A 21,529-nucleotide genomic window follows, 5' to 3' on the forward strand; every position below is an offset into this window, starting at 1 on the left:
GCGAATGGGTTACCACCTACTTTAAGTGGTTGATATATTGCAAATGTTTTGCAACTGCATTTCGCAAAACATTTACAATACACATGAAAGAAATATCCTGAGCTAATAGCAAGAGTCAATAAAGTTCTTCAAATAAATCACAAAGAAGATGGTCTTCGTATCTTCATTTATTACGGTGTTGTTCTACTTAGGACAATCAAGCCGCAAACATGTGTTTCGTCTTTGATGGTATAGACCACAGACTTCTTCAGGGATATTGCTAGACTAATGAATTATCGTTAATTGGAAAGTAATATCGGCGTATAATAAGGCGTATTGTCAGGACTAAAAGGTCTGGAGACTCTTCATTCAATCAATCGCGATTCGGACATAAAACTTCAAAGTCACAGTGGAGCCCCAAGTGACCTCGGACGTAGTGTGATCCGACACAGGAACCAGGAACCGGCGTCCGTACTGATACCTTAGATTTTGTCACAACCTAGCGCAATTATCACTCAGCCATCCCTCATCTATTGTACCATTTACAATACACTGCGATTCAGTATAAGGAAGGCATGCCCTCAACATGCCCCTTCCTAATACCGAATCACAAACCCAATTTGCGATTCGGTGATAGGTTACCAAATTGCAACTAGGGCTTTGTACATTAAAAAATGCTTTATTACAGTCGCAAGCAACCTGATTCTGCAAAGCAGGCTGTTTGAAACTTTGAACAAAAATCTGGTCCATAGTTTTGTGAATTGAAATGGTTCTTTTCTGTTACTTCTTGGGGATTATGCTTTCAGAATACTCTTGATATTCCCTGAATACTAATCTGTTGTTCTATTTTTATTTTGTTTTTTAATTGTGTTTAGGAAGGTTTATTCTGATTGGTTGTTTAACACTCAACACTATAGTAATTCGTTGTGCAGCCCATAGGCTTCGAACCATACACTGTGCCTTGAGTTTTTTGTTTCGGGTAAGCCAGTAGCCTTTGCCCAAATGACAAAGGGAACAGATCTGATGCTTGTTGCATTTCCTAACCGGATTTTTAATATTGTATCATTGAAGGACCTTCTCCAGAATCATACCTAAACCCTTTTCCCTTTCATTTTCATTGAGCAGCAGAGTTGTAGTCAGTTTATGAGATGGATTAGGTTGAGATCTTGGCTGATGTAGCTGCTGTGACAAGTATAGAGGAAATCAGAGTGACTTGGGTAACTGAGGTAATTCTTGAGCTAACACATTTTGATGGTGGCTGATGTCTAGAGATGGCTGCATTTAGAAACCCAAGACCAATGTTTGCTAATGAACCTGCAATAGTGAGTTTAGTTAACATTAGGGCAATTATCCACGCCCTGCACAGCAACAACCAAATCAAATGCTCCTCTTCCATATGATGATGGCACCTCATCAGGTATTACATAGAAATAGATCATGGATGTATATACACTTCAGCAGAGGTTTTACCTCCATGGATCCTAAACTTTCAAATTTGGTATTGCTCTGCAGAACATAAAAGTATGTCCTGCCAATTATCATTCTTCAGAGGATTGTTATCTATAACACTGTGTTTGGTCAAACTGATCAATTGTAAGTTCTAATGTTTTAATCTATGGCTATTTAGCTATTGAATTCATAGAGAGTAACCAAGAAAAACATGTATTTAAACGAACAAGACAAAACATATTAGTGTTGATCATAGCCAATACATTCACCAATATCCAGTTCACACCTTCGGCTGCCCCTACCTTCGATCCGGAGGCACTGATTCCAGTTGATGACGTTGCTGGTCTGCAGAATCGCCCTGAGGTTCTCCGAATCCATAGTGAAGATGAAGTAGATGTTTCTGTAGATGTCGGTATCATCCACCATTTCCTGAACAAACATTTAAATAACCATAAATAGCATTTTGAGATGTAAAGGTACAGTCGATTACCAAATCTTTGGTTTCCATGCCAACCACTTTCCTCATGACGCTCCCAGCTTTCAGATGTTGTCAGTCGCCAACACCCATGGGGATGTAGTTACCGACATTTTTTGCACAAACCCTACCTTGCAGGAACATACAAGGAACGAATGGTTTGAAATGTTGTGCTACAATAACTAATGCAAAAAGAACAAATGATGAACAGGATGTTGAACAATGCAAACATTCACCCCCAGTCCCAAAGACAGGTATGCCCAGACATGGGTCCTGTGCTCACTGTGCCACTGGAGTCAAGCTAGCCTGGCTGATGAGGGGTGATTGGGGTAATGAGGGGCCTTGTTTCCGGTGCGGGGAGGACCTGGCAGTTCGGACTGGACTGTTCCCTTGGGAAGAAGGGTCAAGACTGATTTGCCTATGACTGGGTCCAAACTGTAATAGCATGGGGAGCAAAAACAATGGATTTAGGCCCAGATCTCTGTACTAGGGGTGAATGTTTGATATTGTTCACCATTCCATCAATAGTTCTTTTTGCAACAGTTACTAAGGGCAGTGGTGTCAATTACGGCTCAACTATGGATGCAACTCTCACCGCTTGGCTCTTAGTTTTACCTCCATGCCTGTACATTACCAGCTATTTGCTTCAGTATTATTTTGACGCTGTTAATTCTGGATTTCCAAATCTGTACCTGTGCTAAAGCCATAAGATGTGTTCAATGCAAAGTGCGTCTGGAATTGTGACTGTTTTACAAATTGCACACAGCAAAATATGAGCGTCAGAGAAAAGTTTACTTAGCACAGGCAAAGTTTGCGAACCACTGCTGTCAAGTGAAAACATTTGGACACACCATCTGAGCCACATTAGCATACAGTGTTTAAACTATCACTCTTGAAAGCCATAATTAGCTATAAAATATTGTAACTTGATGTGTTGAACCTATGAATCGTTGCATCAGTAGTTGGCACCCTATACCAGAATTATCATAAAAAACAATGTGCATCACAGCTCCTGCAGTAAATAACCTTTATTGTTAAAGTTAACTAAAATCATTTACAATATAAGTAACATTTTTTGCAATTCATAGTTAAAACAATAAGTGTAAAATAGTGAAGCTTACAAGTTAATGAACAATATGGTGCTCCTATAAGCCGAGCATTTGAAAAAGAAAATCTGAACTTATTAGTTATGATATAGCAGCAAAGATAGTCGGTACATATAATGCTTATATGTGCAGCTGCTAAAGGGGTATATCTACACGAGGATTATGCCACTGGAACGTCACTTGTTATGACGTTCTGGTGGCGCAATGACCTGCACCATATTTACAAAGTGGCGTTAAGCCACTTTGCGTGGCTTAAATTTGCTTTGTAAATGTGGTACCCTTTCACGCAACACCCATTGCTTTTGGAAGCTGCCCCAGATTTGCAAGGATATGTACATTTTAGGCAGTAACAAAAACTAAAGCCATGCAAAAGTAGGTGCAACGAGGAGAACTCTTTTATTTCTACTAGTTTTTGCTGTTTCTATGTGTGCTACATTCTGCAGCACACACAGAAAGAGCAAAACGCTTTCAATGATTGTCTACCTGCAGGAAGGTGTCCCTTCCTGCAAATAAACTATCATTCCCTGCAACAAAGGCACCCTTGCACTATGATGCAAGGGTGTCTGTGTTGGCACTAGGCAGCTACTTTCAGCGTCAATGCAAGGGAACACAGGGATGTGCCGTAGAATTGTAAATACGGCGCATCCCTGCGTTTTTTAAATAACACAGCAGCACGGTGCGGCAAAATTTGCCGCAGTGGCTCGCTGCACCATTTCCTTGTAGATATGCCACATAGTTTACCCACATGGCAGTCAATCAAAATAGAAAAGGAGATGAAAGAAAACATAGCAATATTCGCCTAAGTATGAAACAGGCGATAATAAGTGCAGCACAATCCTTCCTGTAGAATAAAACCAAATCAAAAACTAATTAACAAGTGCTGCAACAGTCTGAAAAACTGTGGTGGTACAAATTGAAGAGTTTTGTGCCTATGTTTGATCACTGTTTGGTCAAAAGGAATTTCCATCTTAGAGCAGCATTGTAGGTTGTATTGAACAGTTTTAGCACCCTGTTCAATGAGAAAGTTCTCTAGTGGCACCTAATGCTGGTAAGAACAAGGAATGAAGTAAATAAAGGAAACAGAAAGAGGTATAATTCCCCAAATCCTACGCTCCCATCTATTAGCCTAAATTTGTTATACAAGCGCTAGCTCAAGCGAGACCTTTAGTAAGCGGGTTTTTAAAGTGCTACCAGAGAGGCTTTTGATGGCCTCAAGCTTGAGTGCATATGCGTGTGAACGTGCACAGGCCATCTGGCTTTTGTAATGGCTCATTTAGCCTTACAATGCTCCTCCACCCTCTCTGTCTCTCTGGTCTCACTATCCCCTCCCTTCCCCCCACAGCTCCAGGCATCCAAGGTGGGGCCCTGGCGTTGTGCCTCCTCCCTTACACAGTTGACGAAAGCCGGTTTATTATTGGTCTCCCAGGCAGCTGGTTTATTATTGGTCTTGTAATTGTGACAGATGTTACTGTGAATCAGCAGCGACTAACAGAAGCAGCGATTGGTCTTAGCTGGAGATTTCAAAGCTGACTTGTCCAAAACTGTTCTGAACTAACCCTTACTAACTTGCACCCCAAGGGAGGTGTCAATGGGCTGAAAATAACGCTTTAATTTGATCTTCAAGTAAATTAAGAGTTTGGCTTCTAGGGAGTGAAAGCCAGAATTGTGTAGAATATTAGAGCATGCCTGTGCCTTTCCGTGCTTTTCCTATCTTCTATCACACGAGCACTGATCTTTCACAGAACACTTCCTTTCTGATGATAACCATGCGGATATGACATTGTATGTGTCTTTTTGGATAAAATACCATATAAGATTGATTAAAACTGTGTTTTCAATCACTACTCTAGTGGCCTTGTAATTTAAATTCATGTTTTTTTTAAATACTGTACATGCCTTATTGGATATATACATATATATATTGTCAGCCATTTAATGCTACAACTTTAAATTTAAAATTCATGCTCCGTTAGTCTAGGACCATTTGTTTTTTGTACCGACCAATACCCAGGTCCTTTGGCTTTACTGGGTCACCCCATTTTCATAATGTGCCTTACACAAAAGCATCTTTAAGACCGGGTTCCCGACTTGCATGCCTGTTAAGCCACAGTTCCTCAAGGATGCTGCCACATCTCCAGTGTGCTTTTTCAGATGTCGAGGCATGTCCTGGACCAACAGATGGCCACATCAAACACGGCAGATGGGGACATCCGACTGCCTGAGCCAACTTGTGATGCTAGAACAAGCTGTGAAGACAGCTCAGACTTTTTAACAGATTTCCAATAACCCATCAGCTTCAGACATTAATTACACTTCCGGGCTGTGAAGCGCCATCCTTGAGGCTTCACTGAAACCCACCAACTTAAAACAGCGGGCGCCACTTAAAGGCGCCTACAGAATCGCACAACAAGCAAGCAGAGAAGTAAATACACTTGATGTGTGGTGAAAGAATTACACACCCACACAGCAGGTACAACTGCTGCAGAGAAAGGCAGTGGTGCAGTAAAGTTACCAACAAAAGAATGCAAGGAAGTATTACGTTTGGAAATGAAAAGGTATATGAAGACATGCTGCCTTCCTAATTGCATACAATGTGCATGTGAATGTTGAATTGCAGAAAAGGCTGCTGGCGGAGTTCTTATAAGCCTTTAGAGGAGTGGAAGTTGCATTTTTGTATGCCAAAGAAAATTGCAGATGTATGACGTTCATGCTGGCGACAATCGTCATGGGCTTTTTTTCCTTTCGCTTTTTTTCCATTACCGAGTTAACAAAGTCGAGGCATGTGGGAGCAGGACTCCTCATACATTATGCTAATGACCAAGAGACATGTTAATGATACTTTAGAGGCCCAGTTAGTGGAATATATAACAGTATGCAATTTGGTAATGGGCTGTGACAAGAAGTTGCTGCAACAAGGCTTGATGAATCCAGTTGTTTGTGGCTGGAGACAGACGAAGGCCGGAGCAGGCACAAGGCAGGGGTGCGAGCCAGTTTTCTGTACATTGTGTCCCCCATGTTGCCACCGACATGCCTGCATTTCTGACACTAAGATCAATCTTTTCATTATCCTGCACAGCGCGTCTTCATTTTTATAAGACAGGAAAAAAATAGATCAGAGTGGAAGCAGCAAATCGGTCTGTGGTGTTAGACTGCAACAGGTTTTAATTATAAACATGTTTTTAACGTAGAAATAGATTGAGAGGTTGTGGGAGTGCGTTGAGCGATCAATGTGTTAAAAGAGTATCGTTTTTGTTTGCAAGGTTGTCACTGCGTAGATGCCATGCATGAGGATAACAGATTATAGAAGGTGCAAGGACATGTAGGTTTGCAGATACACACAGTGTAATATGGTATTTATTACCATTGGTGAGTATAGGGAACTTTCATGGCATAAACAATTACACGTGCAAAAATGGCATAGAAAACACACAGATGCAGCTGAGCGGTGAACAATGTGTCATTTATTATCACTGCTGAGGGAAGGGAGGGACAGCATGGCCCACTTGAGATTTTCCCTCTGGTGAGACTTAACCCCTACCTAGATTCAGCAATAGTAAAAAATAGCGTATCACACTCGGTGTCCCTCTTTATATATAAGTGTTGGACTTGGCCCTTTCTGCAGGGTCACCCCTGAACTTTTTGCCTTCCTCCTATATTCTCTCTGACCTGTTTTTGTTGGTTTAATGACTCTGGGCACTTTACCACTGCTGATCAGTGCTAAAGTGCATATACTCTGTGTATAAAATGTATATCTTGATTGGATTCCATTATTGGCTTATTTGGTTTACTGTCAAACCCTAGTATGGTGCACCAGGAGTGCCCAGGGCTTGTGAATACAAATGCTGCTAGTGGGCTTGCAGCACTGGTTGTGATACCCACAGAAGCGGCCTGGTAAAATGTGTCTAAGGTCTGCCCTTGCAGAACCTGCGTGCAGTCTGGTACTGTCATGCTGACTGGTCATGTTCACTCACTTGTCAGTCCTGAAACCTTCCCTTAACTTCATATTAGTCACCCCTATGGTAGGCCCAAGGACAAGGTGCATTGTAAGCATAAGGTAGGACAAGCCCTGGTGTGTGTGGCATGTCCTAATAGTGAATTACAGCCATTTTCGTTTTTCACTATTGTAAGGCTACCTGTTCTCCATAGGCCAGAATGGGCTGCTGGAATTATTACACTCTATAATCCTAACAGACTCAGAGAACATGGTAGAAATTCAAGTTTAGTATGCATGAACTTAGAATAATAAAGTACATCTTTTAGTAAAGTTTATTTTAATGTTCTTTGTTTGCAAATACCACTTTTAGAAAGTTGGTATTTGCTTGCATAACCATTTCAGCCCGCCTCTGCTCTGATGTGTATCTGTTGTCTGGTTTCTGTGAGTGACAGGTCTGGGGAATTCCAGGAGACAGGCTGGGCAGCCAGGTGGTGAATAGGAAGATTACATCCAAGATGGGTGGGAGGAGTGCCCCTAGACTCTGAATAGGGCTGTGCTCTGCCACCACAATGCTGGTTCCACCTCCTGTGGAGCGTCTGACGTCTCTGCCCTGCACACTGAAAAGACAAGCCAGAGTTACCACAACAAAGTGCTCAAGAACTGGACTGAACAAGGCAAAGGCCCCCTGGCCTGAGAGAACAACAGATTTGTAGAATAAATATTGGAGCCCTGCTCCTAAGAAATTAGATCCTGCTTGAAACAAGAAGAACCTCTGCCCGACAAGAAGGAACTGGGAAAGCTGCCGGGAGCAGTACTGTCTCTGACCTGGGGGATTGGCCTGCAGTGGTTGCCTTGCTGTGAAAGGAGAGCAAAAGACTAAAGAAACTTTTGATCAACTTGTGCTCTGATGATCTCCAAGGGCTTGTAGGTGAGCTTGTCCCCTGAACGGAGTCCCAGGAATTTTGGACTCCCCTGGCCTTCAAGAGCCGCTGGACATTGCCAAGATTTGCCCTGGCGCTGGAGCCGCGATCTGAGTGCGACTCGTAAACCCTGTTCGCTCCGCAGCTGTGTCCGTGGGCGCCCCGCACCGTGTGACTCCGCTCTGCACGATCCACAGCTCGCACCGTCTATTAAAGGGTCGCCCGCACCCCGCTGCACCCACCCCCCTTGAGCCGCACTGCTCGCTGCCTCCCCTGCCACTGGCAGTCAAAGACCGGAGCGTCCCGCAAGGAGAATCAGGTCCATACGTTCAAAGCGTAATGGCCCCCATGGCGCTGCACTCCAAAAATCTAACCCGCACCCCCGCATTGAAGAAGTACGGCTCGTACGCTCGAAGCGTACCGGCCGTCCCGTACTGCGCTGCTGGGTTCTGAACGGCATCCCCGCTCAAAGGCACGACAAGCATCATGCCCCGCACTGTGATGCTCCACGACCGGGACCGTCCACTTCGCCCTGTGGCCCCCGCTCGAACGCCCCGAACCAAGGTGCCTACCCGAGCCGGGCTCGCACCGGAGAAGTGCCAACGCACGCTTCTGGGACGCCTTCACCTGCCACGCATCGTCCGCGTCGAGAACTACAAATTGAAAGGTACTGTGAGATTCGCACTCAACTGTGTGCGCCCCCCCGGACCAGAGAGTCCGCAACGTTTAGTTAACTCTTTTGTCGATATGATCTTCCCCAAAATAACCGTATAGTCGGCGCAAAGCGCTTGGACCATTTTTGAAGTAATCACTGCATTCCGGAAAATATTGTGGCCTATTTTAAACGTTATTGGATCTTGTGTGAAGCCTTAAATAAAATACTTATTTTTGATACAAACCCTAGTGTTGTATCCCTTTTGTGGTGTTATCATTGAGTTACTGTATGTGTTCACAAATGCTTAACCTGTAAAACGCTTCTGAGATAAGCCTTGTCTGCTTGCGCCACACTACCTAGAGGGTGAGCAGGGGTTATTTCAGAGGGTGACCCCCTTATCCCGACTAGAGGAGAGGGTCCCTGCTTGTCACAAGTATTTACCTGTGTTAAACAGAGACCCCCAAATCTAACAATAAGCATATGTATGTAAGTTTATGCCATGCGTTGTAAACAAGGATTGGCAAAGCCAATAGGTTTCTTCCATGCAAGACCTAACAGCATTTTCTATGCTTTTTTAAAGATGTATCACAGCAGCCCAAGCTGCTGTGCAACAGTCCTCAAAGTAAATAAAAACAAAGTACTATGGCACGGCCAGCTTTGACGGCGCCATACCACTTTGTTTTTATTTACTTTAAGCCATGTTGCACAGCAGTTTGCGTTGCTGTGCAACATCTTTAAAAAAACATTAACAAGTATCCAAAGCACCACAATAATTGATGTGCTTGTTCACAAGATCTGGAATCACCCAGATTATGGCTTTCCCGACAGGTTCAAGTATTTAGTGGGTTATGCAACAGACTACGCATCACCCTCTTTCGAGCGGTGCTGAAGCAAAACGTGCAGTTCTCACTATGTGGGCATGGGAGGAGTCTTGTTTTTTATGGTTTCCCTCCTTGTCAGTCCCTTCTCATCATTGCTTTCCCATGTGTTCCTTACTTGTGTGCCTTACTGCTTGCATTCCCTTCCCCCATTGCTCGTTTTTAGATCGAGCATGCAGGCAGCGTATGTTAACTGTTGCTTCCCGGTGACCTGTTGCGTCTTAAAAAAACACTCAAAACGTCCTTTCTTTTTTGTGTTGCCCCTTTGATAGAGAACTTAGACCAACTACTGAATTCATACATTTATTTATGTGTCCTTCGGCTGGTCGCAATTGGTTTGAACTACTTGTTTTTTCCCCATCCCACTGCCACATTGCTTGTTGCCCCCATCCTTCCTCCTCCCGCGGTGTTGCTTATTTTTTTTGTCTGCTCGTGCCCTTGTAATTTCAGAGGGGCGTTGACTTCACTTACTTCCAGTCAGAGGTGCCTATTTCATCTGAAAATCTTAATGAAGTGTTATTTCTGTCAACTCCAATATCAACACTAATAAAAAGAAACAAGCATTAGCATAGCCAATAGGTCTCGCCTTTGGGACCTTATAAGTGTTTAGCCATGCAACAGTTGATATTGTTGCACCAACGATATTGTACTGCATAACTAAATACTTATAAGGTCCCAAAAGCGAGACCTATTTGCTATGCCAAAGCTTGTTTTGTATATACGCACCCAAGACAGTATCTGGGCAAGGCACTCTATCAAAGTAATTAGCATAATGCATATATAGCTTGGAAAATCCAAATGTTAAAGAGAATAAATAATTCAAGTAATGTAGATTTTCATGCTATTAACAAAAAACCAAAGAATTATTTCTGGACCATGCGGATGTTCCAATGCCTGACTTTTGTTATTGTAGTTCAAGCTAATTATTTGCTTCCTTGCAAATAATAAGGAAATCGGCCATAGAATAACTATATGTTTGCACTAATAAGGAAAGATGTTTCCTATCTCTAACTTACACATTTTCTTTCGGTTTCGGGTATATGATTCCAATGGCCTGTGTTGCCTACTATTCAAGAACTTACTCACCGGTAATCTAAAGGTAAAGGTAAGTAATACTTTATTTGATTTGTGAAAATCATAAAAGGGTGGATCTTACCACCATGGGATAAAACTTTACATCTTTGAAACAGCATAAAAACAACATAAAAAGATAATACATCAAAGTAACGCAAAGCATTAGCAAATTGCTCGAATATGCGGTTACTGTGTAAAGTTGAGAAACACAGATGGAACTGGGCACGGGGATAACTGTCTCATTGCAGCTGCCAGTCAACAAATAGATATTCTAAATGGGGGTACAGTGCTTGGGGGTTAAGTGTAACTTGATGGGAGTAACACATTGTTAACTCAGAATGAAGTTTTTTTGTTTTATTTTATTTATTTTTTATGCCGGAAAAGTGGAATGAAGGGTATCCATTAAGAGATTGAGGGAGAGACTGGGCCCAGCCCTGGGCGGGCCAATTGGCACGGCTCGTCTTTAATTGTTTCCTTGTTTTCCAGCTCTTGGGCAGCGTGAGCCAAGAATTTTATAGTTTTGCAGGAAAGTTGTATCCAAGACCCGCTAAGGCATTTTATTACAGCCGCCCTGCAGGTTCTTACTTGTGCTTCTCTTAGGAGTGGTAACAAGAGCGTCTTCCTTAGATTTTGGAGAGCAGGGCATATGCATAATAAATGCAATAATGACTCTACGCCCTTGCCACAAAGGCGACAGTTTGAAGTTGGCCAGGTACGCAGCCAATTGGGGGTGAGATCTTTGCTCGAGAACCAACCCAGCCTCAGAAGACTTAATTTCCTCTTGTAGTGATCCCTAAAACAATCTTGCAAGTATGGCTGATGTTTCAGATGGTTATATGTTGGTAACACAATCCAGGCGTGGCTTTTTTCTAAATTACTCTGACTCTAGGTCTTCCCGTACCATTTCTCATACATGAGCAGTTCACCTGCTCCACAGGACCTATCCCGTTGCTGAGGTCAAAATGCTTCCTCTAATATGGAGCTCCCTACCCATCATGCATAAAGGGGGAAGCACGTCACCAAGAGAATACCAAAGAAAGACATAATAAAGAAAAAACTGTCACCATAAACAGAATCCAAGGAGGGTGGCATGGCTCAGGAATGGAAGGGGAAGACCTGGACTCAGAGTAATGAATATTACCGGTAAGTAACCAGGCATTACCTCCTCCACCGTCTTCCTGTCTCATTCCTTTCACATGAACCTATACCTAAGCACATGGTGATTATTCCACCCAGAAACCAAGGATGATGCAACACACTTAATATTTTTAATGCAACAGCAGAAATCACAGATTACGTACAGCTGATAAAACATGAGCACCAAAGTCTGAGGATTCAGCCATCCCCAACTGAAGCCGGTAATTGGAAACAAAGGTGTTGGGAGAGGCCAATGCTGCAGTGTTAGAAATGTCACTAAGGGATCCCCCTTAAATATTACCCATGACAAAGAAACACTCTAATTTGACTGCCCTGAAGAGAAGATGGAAGAGAAAGGCGAGCAGCCTCATATGACAAAGAAATATCACTATTCGGCCACAGAGTCAAAGTGGACAGAGAAGGCTTGAGACACTTTTCAGAGAGATCATTGGTGACAAACAATGAATTCATCTCCCTAAAAGTTCTGGTATGGTGTCAGGTAGTAGCCAATGGGTTTCCTACCTTTAGTGTGACAACACCCTCAATATGTCCACTTCCTGTGGGAAGTGGGCATACCCCGACCCAGGAGACCTAATTCCACCAAAAACCAGGAGAAGACATTCTCAATTTGCGAATCGCAATTAGCGAATCGCAAATTGAGAATGCGATTTCAAGGGCGCAGGGGTGTCCAAAGGACACCCTTTTGCACCCCTAAAATTGATCTGTGCACATATGTTGCGCACACACATGCCCTCGGGGCATGTGTGTGTGCTGCATGAAACTTTGACAAATGTACTTTTCAAAGTGTTTGCAAATTACCATGAAGTTCAACTTCATGGTAATTTGCGAGCCCTATTAGCGAAATCGCTATTTTTTAAACTTTAATGCATTGCATTTAATGAATCTCAATATGAGATTCCTTAAATGCAAGTAATCGTAATATTGCGATTTCTTAGTTTGCGATTTTTGCATTTGGGATGATGCATCCCAAATGCAAAAATACAGGTCGCAAAGGGGCAGGTTCTGAGAATCTGCCTCTTTGTGAGCGGATTTTACCTTGATGCATCAATGCCTTAGAATGGTTTCCTTGTTAGCACTCTGTCAATTATAGTACATGGATGTTGAGAGTAATTAATATGAGCCGTACACGGTTACAAACAGTGAATATCATAGGGATGTTTTTGGTTTAATGTCGTGTGATTGGTCTAAATAGAAGATACACCATTCTTATTGGCCGGTCACATACGAGGAAGTCTTTCCGGTTAGATTGCGAGGCCGAAAGTAAGAGTGAAATTTTAGATAAGAGCGCTTTTTGATTTGATAAACGGTTGGAAGATGGAGTTGATTCTTAAAGATTTGGCGATGTAGAATTGTTTTTTTCAGCCGCCTTCAGTAATTGTGGGTGCATTTTTTGGCTCAATGTCGCGAGATTGGTCTAAATAGAAGATACACCATTCTGATTGGCCGGTCGCATACAAGGGAGTCTTTCTGGTTAGACTTCGAGGCCGAAAGTATGAGTGAAATTTTAGACTAGAGCGCTTTTTGATGTGATAAACGGTTGGAAGATGGAGTTGAGTCTTAATAGTTTGGCGATGTAGAATTGGCTTTTTCAGGCGCTTCCAGTAATTTTGGGATTCAGAAAAGGGGGGTGGTGATGGACAGAGTATCTGAATTAAGCAGAACACTCCTACCCAGTCCAAAGCTCAGAACCTGGCTACATGCAAATTAGTCTGTCCCTGGGCCAATGCATCCTGGGAACAGGGCAGACCAAACTACTTTTGGCCACTATAGGTGTGGCAGGGTATACTCAGACATGAGTCCCTTGCTCACTGCACCATCAGGATTCAAGCAAGCCGGGCCGACGACGGCTGAAATTCCAGAAACCGGTCCCCGGAAGCTTGTCTCCTTTCTGGTGAAGAATTGGCTTGGTAGTTTGGTCTGCCCTGTTCCCATGATGCACTGGGCCAGGGACAGACTAATTTGCATATAGCCAGGTTCTGAGCTGGGATGGTGCAGTGAGCTAAATAACGGTGATGGATCAAGCCCTGATCTTTGGACTGGGTAAGAGTGGTCTGCTTAATTCAGACACTCTGTTCATCACCACCCCCTTTTCTGAATCGTTTTTGGCCACTATAGGTGTGGCAAGGTGTACTCAGACATGAGTCCCTTGCTCACTGCACCATCAGGATTCAAGCAAGCCGGGCCGACGGCGGCTGAAATACCAGAAACCGGTCCCCGGAAGCTTGTCTTCTTTCTGCTGAAGAATTGGCTTGGTAGTTTGGTCTGCCCTGTTCCCATGATGCACTGGGCCAGGGACAGACTAATTTGCATATAGCCAGGTTCTGAGCTGGGATGGTGCAGTGAGCTAAATAACGGTGATGGATCAAGCCCTGATCTTTGGACTGGGTAAGAGTGGTCTGCTTAATTCAGACACTCTGTTCATCACCACCCCTTTTCTGAATCGTTTTTGGCCACTATAGGTGTGGCAGGGTATACTCAGACATGAGTCCCTTGCTCACTGCACCATCAGGATTCAAGCAAGCCGGGCCGACGACGGCTGAAATGCCAGAAACCGGTCCCTGGAAGCTTCTCTCCTTTCTGGTGAAGAATTGGCTTGGTAGTTTGGTCAGCCCTGTTCCCATGATGCACTGGGCCAGGGACAGACTAATTTGCATATAGCCAGGTTCTGAGCTGGGATGGTGCAGTGAGCTAAATAACGGTGATGGATCAAGCCCTTATCTTTGGACTGGGTAAGAATGGTCTGCTTAATTCAGACACTCTGTTCATCACCACCCCCTATTCTGAATCGTTTTTGGCCACTATAGGTGTGGCAGGGTATACTCAGACATGAGTCCCTTGCTCACTGCACCATCAGGATTCAAGCAAACCGGGCCGACGACGGCTGAAATGCCAGAAACCGGTCCCCGGAAGCTTGTCTCCTTTCTGGTGAAGAATTGGCTTGGTAGTTTGGTCTGCCCTGTTTCCATGATGCACTGGGCCAGGGACAGACTAATTTGCATATAGCCAGGTTCTGAGCTGGATGGTGCAGTGAGCTAAATAACGGTGATGGATCAAGCCCTGATCTTTGGACTGGGTAAGAGTGGTCTGCTTAATTCAGACACTCTGTTCATCACCACCCCCTTTTCTGAATCGTTTTTGGCCACTATAGGTGTGGCAGGGTATACTCAGACATCAGTCCCTTGCTCACTGCACCATCAGGATTCAAGCAAGCCGGGCCGACGACGGCTGAAATGCCAGAAACCGGTCCCCGGAAGCTTGTCTCCTTTCTGGTGAAGAATTGGCTTGGTAGTTTGGTCTGCCCTGTTCCCATGATGCACTGGGCCAGGGACAGACTAATTTGCATATAGCCAGGTTCTGAGCTGGGATGGTGCAGTGAGCTAAATAACGGTGAGGGATCAAGCCCTGATCTTTGGACTGGGTAAGGGTGGTCTGCTTAATTCAGACACTCTGTTCATCACCACCCCCTTTTCTGAATCGTTTTTGGCCACTATAGGTGTGGCAGGGTATACTCAGACATGAGTCCCTTGCTCACTGCACCATCAGGATTCAAGCAAACCGGGCCGACGACGGCTGAAATGCCAGAGACCGGTCCCCGGAAGCTTGTCTCCTTTCTGGTGAAGAATTGGCTTGGTAGTTTGGTCTGCCCTGTTTCCATGATGCACTGGGCCAGGGACAGACTAATTTGCATATAGCCAGGTTCTGAGTTGGATGGTGCAGTGAGCTAAATAACGGTGATGGATCAAGCCCTGATCTTTGGACTGGGTAAGAGTGGTCTGCTTAATTCAGACACTCTGTTCATCACCACCCCCTTTTCTGAATCGTTTTTGGCCACTATAGGTGTGGCAGGGTATACTCAGACATGAGTCCCTTGCTCACTGCACCATCAGGATTCAAGCAAGACGGGCCGACGACGGCTGAAATGCCAGAAACCGGTCCCCGGAAGCTTGTCTCCTTTCTGGTGAAGAATTGACTTGGTAGTTTGGTCTGCCCTGTTCCCAGGATGCACTGGGCCAGGGACAGACTAATTTGCATATAGCCAGGTTCTGAGCTGGGATGGTGCAGTGAGCTAAATACCGGTGATGGATCAAGCCCTGATATTTGGAAGGGTAAGAGTGGTCTGCTTAATTCAGACACTCTGTTCCTCACCACCCCCTTTTCTGAATCATCCAGTAATTTTGGGTGCATTTTATGGAAATACTTTATGCGGACCAGAAAGGAGACACTTAGAGCAGAATTTCGGAAAGGAAGTCGTGCATTATGATTCATATAATCACCACAGCAGACGTGATGGAAAGCTAGCGGGGTTATAATTATAATTAGCGTGCTTTAATGATTGGTGGACGAAGGGCCTCGGAGAATGTGATTGTGGGTGGGAGGTGGGAACAAGACATGTCCATGCATTCCAGATTTATCGGACCGGAAGCCAGGAACACGTTTGGACTTTGACTATATCGGTAAGAAGGAGGAGGGGTTCTGGCTCAGGGACTGTGTGGTAGACTGAGTAGATTTTGGTGATTGGGCTTTTTTAAATAATTTTTATTAATTACTTTGCAGTTATATATTTTGTGTACTCAATGATTTGAAGTATTTTGAGTAGGGAAGAAGACTGTTGGTTTGCTTATTGGATTGGACTATGGATTGATGTGCAAGCGAGATTGAATAGGTGAGCAGAAGGGGGGACCTAAATGGGGTGATAGGAAGGCGCTTATTGATTTGATTTGTTTAACAAGGAGGACCAAGCAAAAATTTCTTTTAATTTTGTAGTTTGTAGATATAAAGGGTGAAGACGGGGCAGTTCTGTATCAGAATTGGTGATGTAGTAAGATCGCAGCGAACAGAAAGACCTTTTGGGGTGATTGGAAAGATATTGAACACTTTTGAAGGTAAGCAACAGTGGATTGTGGGGAGTAGTCTTGCACTATGAATCGGAGTATTTGTCTTTTGTAGTATGCTTGGTGTGGAATTATTGTCCTTAGTAGTAAGTGAAGCTCTTCGATGACTGGAAGAGGATGTATTAAGTAATTTTCAATATTTCCATATACAGATTGTTGTTTGAATCGGATCAAGTTGATCTATATCATTGGTCATCTTCAAGGATTTCGTGGACTTGAGAGACTGTTTTGGGATTTGAATAAGAGTAGTTATTTATGAAGGTGAGCAAAGGGTGTTTTTCTTTGGAATAGAAAGTGCCCCCTTGAATTTAGGTTATGCGAATTATATAGTTTCTCTCTTTTTTTCTTCTTTTTTCAAATTTTCTTTGTGGATAACAGGAAGTTTTGTAAATTGGGACTCTGGTGGTTACAACACACAAGACAAGATTTCTTCACTCATTACTCCTTTTTCTGATGTCAGGTGTATTATTACAGGAGGTGAGATCAATAGGCTTAATTTTTCTTAATAATGTTTTCAGGCTGGACGGCCATTATATGAGGTTGTGAGTTTGGGAAACTTGAATACCTTATAAGGGACAAACTGTATTAAGATTGTCATGTTTATAAGTGACATATGATTGATAAACAAGATTATAGTCCAGGACTCATTTCTCAGTTTAAATTAAAACATAGGTATTGGTTCATGCTCAGTTTCTCCATTTTGTGTCATGAAGTCAAGCGTAATGGTATAGGCTTGTGTTTTCAGATTGTTCAATAGGTAGAGAAACAACTGTTTGAAGTTTGATCAAAAGTGCTATGAGGAGTTTATTTCAATGTATCATTGTTCCATTCAAATGTAATCATGTGCAGAAGTAGTCAATGGAATTGTGATTATATATATATTTTTTTGCTTTACAGCCCTGATGAAGTCCCGGATGGGGACGAAACGCGTCAGCTGTAACTTGTCCCTGGCTTTAGCTGGCTGACATTGCTAAATAAAGAAAATGAACTACACATCTTTGGATTTGAAGATTTTTCTTTGGGACTGAATGCTTATAAAAACTTGATAGTTTGTCAATATTAAGTGATTTCAAATTTACACTCCTTCTGTATTTTGATGTTTCAGTGAAGCCATAATGTAGGCAGCAGACTCATTTTAATCAACGCCTAGAACATACCTTGAGATGGCTTCTCTGTTCACTTGTACTGTTAGTAATTGAACTGGCCAGCAACGGGGCATATCTGCACATGCAGATATGTTCTCATATATAATATAATGCACCCTGTATTATCGCTGTAAGACCTGCTGTAGAGGTGACTTAAAAATATTACATGCAGTGTTAGGGGACATGGCACACATGGTGAGTGCCATGTGGTATTTTCAGTTTTTAGAGCACCTTGTCAGGCAGCCTGCAATGGCAGTCGGCATTGGTTTGGTGCTGGGTCCCTTAGAGTGGCACAATATATGTTGAAGGTCCTAGGGATCCTCTTTAGTACCAATGCCCTAGGTACCAGGGGCACCACTTATTAGGGACTCAAAGGGGTGCTACCGGGCTAATCAATTGGAGATCAAGTGACCAGTGAACATGTTTTGGGAAAAGAACACTGACACTGGGGACCTGCTTAGCAGGAACCCTTTGCACTTCAGTCTAAGTTGCATCAAAAACCAGGCAAAAGTGGGGTAACTACTGCAACAAAAACCCAGTTTCCAACACATCACTCGATCCAACTCAAAACCAACCCTAAAAGTGTTTAATGGGCTGATGATGATCACAGCAAACTGGAGACACACCCTTCCCCTTACACCAAGAGTCAAAGTTCTTCTATGACTATAAGACTTCAGGGTGGAAGGCGTATGAGATAACTGCATGCTCGGAGCCACCAAAAGCGAACAACCCTAAGGCAACAAGGTCAAACTCTTAAGTGCATTACCCCCAGCTGGAGGCACAGGAGAGAGGACATGCTGTGAATAGGTTCTTGCAGTGGAGACGGCTGAATGGGACACCTCAAATGGGGACACACTGCTAAAACCTAAGGAAGGGGTAAACAAGGTCTCTAGGACCATTCTGGGATGACTAGAAGAACCTATGTCTAGTCCACCTGAATTTCTCTGAGAACCCTAGAAATCAAGGGAAATGGGGGTAAGGAAACAGGGGCTCCTGAGACCACAGGACGGAGAAAGCATCTACCGCCCAGGCTGACCTCGAGGGAGTCAGTCTGCAAACCTGAGGAAGAAGGACTGTCTCCTTCAAGGCAAAAAGATCCAGCCAGGGAAAGCAGAACCTAGAGAAAATCTGCTTAAACAGAAGGGGCGACAGACACATGGTCGATGACTAGGGTACCATCAAGCTCAAGGAATCTGAAAGCCCATTCTCCCTCCTCAGAAGATAGACTTCCAAGAGAGAGAAGAGATTCCTCTCGGCCCACAGGCCAATCTTCCAGAAAAGGAGAAACAGAGCCCTTTGCATCCCCTCTTGCTGGTTGACAAAGGCACAGTTGATCTGGTTGTCTGTCTGGACACAGGCAGTCTGGATTCAAATGAGAGAAGCGGACCAAAGAAGCACCTGCCCAACCACCATCAACTCCATCCAGTTTGAGGACTGGAGAGCCTCAAAGTAGGACCATCTTCCTCAGGCCTTGAAATCTACCAGAAACTCCGCCCACCCCTTGGGTTTTGCATCAGTCGTCAAGACCGCTGTTGGAGGAGGATTGAGAATGAAACCCTTGGAGAGATTGTGAGGTGGCAACTACCACTGGAGAGATCTCTGGAGAAACAGGAATGAGAGCCTTGTATTCTTGAGAAGCCAGATCCAAGTGGCGAAGAAGTTGATGCATGTGGTGATACAATTGGAGACGGACCCTGGGAGCACTTGCAGAGTGGAGACCATATCCCTCTGATTCCGCAGCCAGTGACAGGCAGACACATGAGGGTGGAACAGAAAACAAGAGAGATGTTGTAACAGAGTCGATTGATTATTGGGAGACAGGAACACCATCCCCAGATCCATTCGGAAGAGGGCATGATGCACTTTAGAGACTGAGAGGAACCCAGGGCGGATTTTCTGCAGTTGATGAGAAACCCAAACATTTCCAGAAAACAGCAGAACTGTAGCAACTCTTCCATTGTCTTAGAAAAAGTAGGAGAGACAATTAGCCAATCATCCAAGTAAGGGTAGACTTGAATACCTTGAGAATGGAGTATTCCTACCAGGGAACCCAGGAGTTTTTTAAAAACCCTTGGCACCGATGAAAGGCTGAAAGGAAGCACCTTGAATTGGTAGTACCTCATGCCCACTGGAAAGTGAAGAAACTTCTGATCCGCTAGATGGATGGGAACATACAGGTATACGTCCATTAGGTCTAGGGATGCGAGGATACCTTCCAGTAATGGATCTCGCTTCATGGGGTTCTGGGCAGAGGAGCCTCCTTGAAAACCAAAACTGGATGAGATGAAAATTTGATCCGGTAACCAGAAGGTACTGTCTGAACATCCCAGGCATATGATATTCTCTGCCACTGGTGATACAAGAAGTGAAGGGATTATGACAGACGTCGATGAGGGAAAATTTACTATTTATTTAATTTTCTCTCATCGTCATCTGTGGAAAATCCCGGCCCCACCCGACTCCACTGCCCCACCGCTCTTACCTGCATGGCCCGCAGCTGGCGGGAAACACGACATCCAGTGTACCATAAAACACCACACACCAAAGTGCGGTTATCTCGAGGCAAAGGGTGTTATCCAGTAAATTCCCAGGAGAGAAACAATGTGCCAAGCAGGACACTCGCCGTCACTGAGGAGCCGCATTGTAAATGCGGGAAGCCTGGGGCAAAAGCACCTCACATACACCGAAGGGCGGTCCATTATGCGGGGGGGAAAACAATGGATTAGAGGATGCTCTGCGACACAGACCACAAATGAACCAACGTCCGCTGTGCTGGACAGTGCGGTCCCCAATATATGGAGACTGCTCTTACAAGTCCAGTAAGGGAACAACAGTATAAAACATATAATGCTAAAAAAAAACTTATTTCTGACCTCTCTAGGCACTATTCTGCAGGGCAGAATGAAAACAACAGACTGTTCAGGTGGCATGCTGGGTAGTTTGCGCCATATTGGGGGAAGTATTTTTGCCCTTAGCTAGGTGATAGATTCTGTGGAGAGGGAGACATGCTCATGTTTGAGGAATGGTCCCTTTCCACCACTAGCATGGAGACTCCTACCTGACCACTGAATACTGATGAGGCAGTAAGATGACTCCACATTGGAACCCTTGCCGCCACCTCCGCACCCCCTAACCCAGCTGCCCTTTAGATTTATTTAACAATCCACTGTCTCTCACAATAACTTCATATACTTGAACATTGTGCATGCGCCCTAACTATCCTCTTCCAACAGAAATTAGTAGTTGCAGAGTGTGCTCCAGTCTGATGTCCACCAATGTACAAATGATAAATTCTACCCTCATCTGGAATACATTTCCATTGACCTGCAAACTGCCTTTGCGTCCTACTTCTGAAGCATTCATCTCCAAACTGATCCCCGGTAATCACTTTTTAATATCCACAACAACAATGCTCAAATGTCAACGATGGTGCCTCGGATTCCGTTATTTCAGTCAGTATTAGTAGTATATTGTGACAGCCGGCGCGTGTTTTGCGCCAGCAGATCTATAATACAGCACCTGGTATATGATAAATAGGGTATTACAGGATTACTTCCTGACTCATGCAACAGGTAGACTCCATTCCCCTTTGGAATACTGTGCTTGGCGCTGCCTTCCATATAAACCGAGGTGGAGGAGGTTGTTAGGGCGAATACAGATACCTGTGGCTTCAATAAGTACTGTGGAAAGTTACTGAATTAGAAGAACGCCTTGTATGCTTGTGGATTTTCATTAGAGGATTAACATTTTTGTCTACATTTGAAAAAAGGTAACATCATGATTCTTTGTGAGCGCTACAGCTGCAGAGGGTTCCCCTAATAATATTGGGCTGTATTTAAACACTTTAGGCACCATCTCTCCTCC

General features: G+C 44.0%; 1 protein-coding gene across 2 annotated transcripts in view; it reads right to left on the reverse strand.

Moving 5' to 3' along the window:
• Positions 1-21,529, reverse strand: part of LOC147734918 (putative glycine N-acyltransferase-like protein 1B) — a 75,285-nt gene that overhangs the window by 44,306 nt on the left and 9,450 nt on the right. For both annotated transcript variants that reach the window (XM_086953102.1, XM_086953103.1), the window contains exon 4: positions 1,731-1,857. In XM_086953102.1, coding sequence (XP_086809228.1) covers positions 1,731-1,857 — 127 coding nt within the window. The remainder of the gene's footprint in view (positions 1-1,730; positions 1,858-21,529) is intronic.

Source organism: Lissotriton vulgaris, chromosome 1_2, assembly GCF_964263255.1.
Source record: "Lissotriton vulgaris chromosome 1_2, aLisVul1.2, whole genome shotgun sequence".
NCBI classification, from domain to species: domain Eukaryota; kingdom Metazoa; phylum Chordata; class Amphibia; order Caudata; family Salamandridae; genus Lissotriton; species Lissotriton vulgaris.